At 41.1% G+C, this 2,987-nt stretch overlaps 1 protein-coding gene across 1 annotated transcript; it reads left to right on the top strand.

Annotated features, from left to right (window-relative positions):
- Window positions 1–1,566: 1,566 nt before the first annotated feature.
- Window positions 1,567–2,496, top strand: LOC136175287 (olfactory receptor 4C12-like). The gene has a single exon (XM_065945605.1). The coding sequence runs from the start codon at window positions 1,567–1,569 to the stop codon at window positions 2,494–2,496; it is 930 nt and encodes a 309-aa protein (XP_065801677.1).
- The last annotated feature ends 491 nt before the right edge of the window (window positions 2,497–2,987 follow it).

The raw sequence follows: 2,987 nt of genomic DNA, 5'->3' as shown, positions 1-2,987 counted from the left end.
CTATCCAGAAGGGAGCCCACTATGGGGGCTTGAAACTCTAAAGATAGCTTCTCAACAAAGAGTTTGTGGGATCATCTGAAAGAGTTCCCTGGTACAGAGAATCTGGTTTCCCTGGTGGCTCAGATGGTAAAGCATCTGCCTGCGATGTGGGAGTCCTGGGTTCAATCCCTGGGTCTGGAAGATCCCAGGGAGAAGGGAATAGCAACCCACTCCAGGACTCTTGCCAGGAAAATTCCATGGGCAGAGGAGCCTGGTAGGCTACAGTCCATGTGACCACAAAGATTCGAACAAGACTGAGTAACTTCATTGGAAGAGTTACCTCATTATGGACCTTGCCAACTTGTAACATAGACAGTTCATTTTACCCTTCATTGCCTTTTTGCTTTAAAAATACATAAATATAAAGAGAATAATGAAATCTTAGTTATTGTAAAATGCAAAGATTAATAATGACAATACTTAGTTGTATGCATGTTGTTAAGTTACTCAGGCATGTCCGGCTCTTTGTGACCCTATGGACTGTTGCCCACCAGGCTCTTATGTCCATGGGATTCTCCAGACAAGCATTCTGGAGTGGGTTGCCATGCCCTTCTCCAGGGGATCTTCCCAACCCAGGGATCAAACCTGGGTCTTGATGTCTTTTAACGTCTTCTGCATTGGCATGCAGGTTCTTTACCATTGGTGCCATCTGGGAAGCCCACTTGGCTATATATATTACCTTATCTATATCTATCTATCTATCTATCTATCTATATATATATATATATATATATATATATATATATATATATATATATTACTATATGTGTTACCTTAACTTATTGACTTGACTAATATATATATTCCTAATCAAGGAAATGAAAATAGACTTGGCATTAAAGTGATCTGGTTGATGACTGAGACTTGGCTTATTACCTGTTAGCATTAATGGCATATGTTAAAACTAGTGATCAATAATTTTTAGATGGTAGACTAAAGACAGTATCTAGGATGACTAAATGTGGTCCATGGGGCAGCTCAGGCAGACTTACCCCTGCCCTGATCCTCTAAAGCTGTTGGAGTCAACGAGACCCTCATTCTATGCTCATTTAGAGAACTGATAGCAACAACTTTATGAGCACTTTAGAGCGATCTCCTCAAATATTAATATATTCAGATAATATATTTTGGGGTCCCACAATGTGCCACTATACAACTTCCTATGTTTCTTTTCCCATACATATACCATTCAATTAAAAAATTCATTGTTTCAACCTAAGGCCTCCAAGGGAAAAAAATAACATGTAAGTTATATTTATTTTCCAATTAAAATTAGTAATGTAAGCTCCAGAATTTTGATAGCTATTAAAAAATGTAAAAAAAAATCTAAGAAAGTCAATTAAGAGAATTTGGTGCATGGGTTCCTAGATAGTTTGGGGAAAAGAAGGAATCATTTGTGATATTGTCAGAGTACTGTTAAAAGGTAGTATTTTGTAGTAATTCATTCTTTTATATTCCCTTTTTCTTTCTTTCTTTTTTAAAGGTAAAGTGTTCCTTGACAGAGGTTTTATTAACCATGCCACATAGATGGAGCATGAAAGGAATGTGACTGTGTTCATTCTGGTAGGTCTTACACAGGACCCCCAAATGCAAAAGGTAGTGTTTGTGGTGTTCTTGGTCTTGTACATGGTAACCCTCTCAGGCAACCTGCTCATTGTGGTCACCATCACCACCAGCCAGGCTCTGAACTCCCCCATGTACTTCTTCCTGACCCACCTTTCCTTGATAGACACAGTTTACTCTTCTTCTTCGGCTCCTAAGTTGATTGTGGACTCCCTTCATGAGCTCAAGACAATCTCCTTTCATGGGTGTATGGCTCAGGTCTATGCAGAACACGTTTTTGGTGCTGCTGAGATCATCCTGCTGACGGAGATGGCCTATGACCGCCACGTGGCCATCTGCAGGCCTCTGCGCTACACGGCCATCGTGAGCCGCAGGCTGTGCCTGCTCCTGCTGGGGGTGGCCTGGACCGGAGGGTTTCTCCACGCAAGCGTTCAGATCCTCTTTACAGCCCAGCTGCCCTTCTGTGGCCCCAATGTCATAGACCACTTCATGTGTGACCTGTACCCTTTGTTGAAGCTTGTCTGCGTGGACACCCACATCCTTGGTCTCTTTGTTGCTGCCAACAGTGGGTTCATCTGCCTGTTAAGCCTCCTTCTCCTGTTGGTCTCCTATGTGGTCATCTTGCGCTCCCTGAGGGCTCACAGTTTGCAGGGGAGACGCAGAGCCCTTTCTACATGTGGCTCTCACATCACGGTGGTTGTGTTGTCTTTTGTGCCCTGCGTGTTTGTGTATCTTCGCCCAGCCACCACTCTGCCCATTGATAAAGCTGTTGCTGTCTTTTACACTATGGTGGCCCCTATGTTAAATCCTTTAATCTATACCCTCAGAAATGCTGAGGTTAAACATGCTATGAAGAAACTCTGGAGAAAGAAAGTGACAGCAGATAGTGATTAAAGAGATTCACTGAGCTTTATAGATAGAAGTAAAACAGATAATCTCATTCAAGCCTCTTGATCTATAGATGAATACATTGACTCTAAAAGGGACTGAATAATAACTGCAGATAGCCCTGAATGACGGAATAGCCTGGCATGCTGCAGTCCATGAGGTTGCAAAGTATTGGACTTAGGGACTGAACAACAACTTAAGCACAGATCTTGTTTAGACTGGAATCCAGGTTTACTTTCTCCCATCCCAGACTCTCCTCATCACAACTTAATGCTTTCTAATCAATGTTTATCTTTTATCCGATTATCTCAAATGTCTTCAGAAGTTACAAGCTACGAACCCAGAATATTGGATTGGTATTCACATTGTCTTATTATGTAACATGGAGATGTTGGTTACCACCAATTATTGAAAATAAAATGTTAAACATATTCTTTTGTTTTGAACTCAATATAAATTCTTTTGTGGAATTTTCTTGTTCATTGAATCTTTGTTGT

This window comes from Muntiacus reevesi, chromosome 9 (assembly GCF_963930625.1).
Source record: "Muntiacus reevesi chromosome 9, mMunRee1.1, whole genome shotgun sequence".
In the NCBI taxonomy this organism is placed as follows: Eukaryota; Metazoa; Chordata; class Mammalia; order Artiodactyla; family Cervidae; genus Muntiacus; species Muntiacus reevesi.
This window is presented reverse-complemented; position numbering and strand designations above follow the sequence as displayed.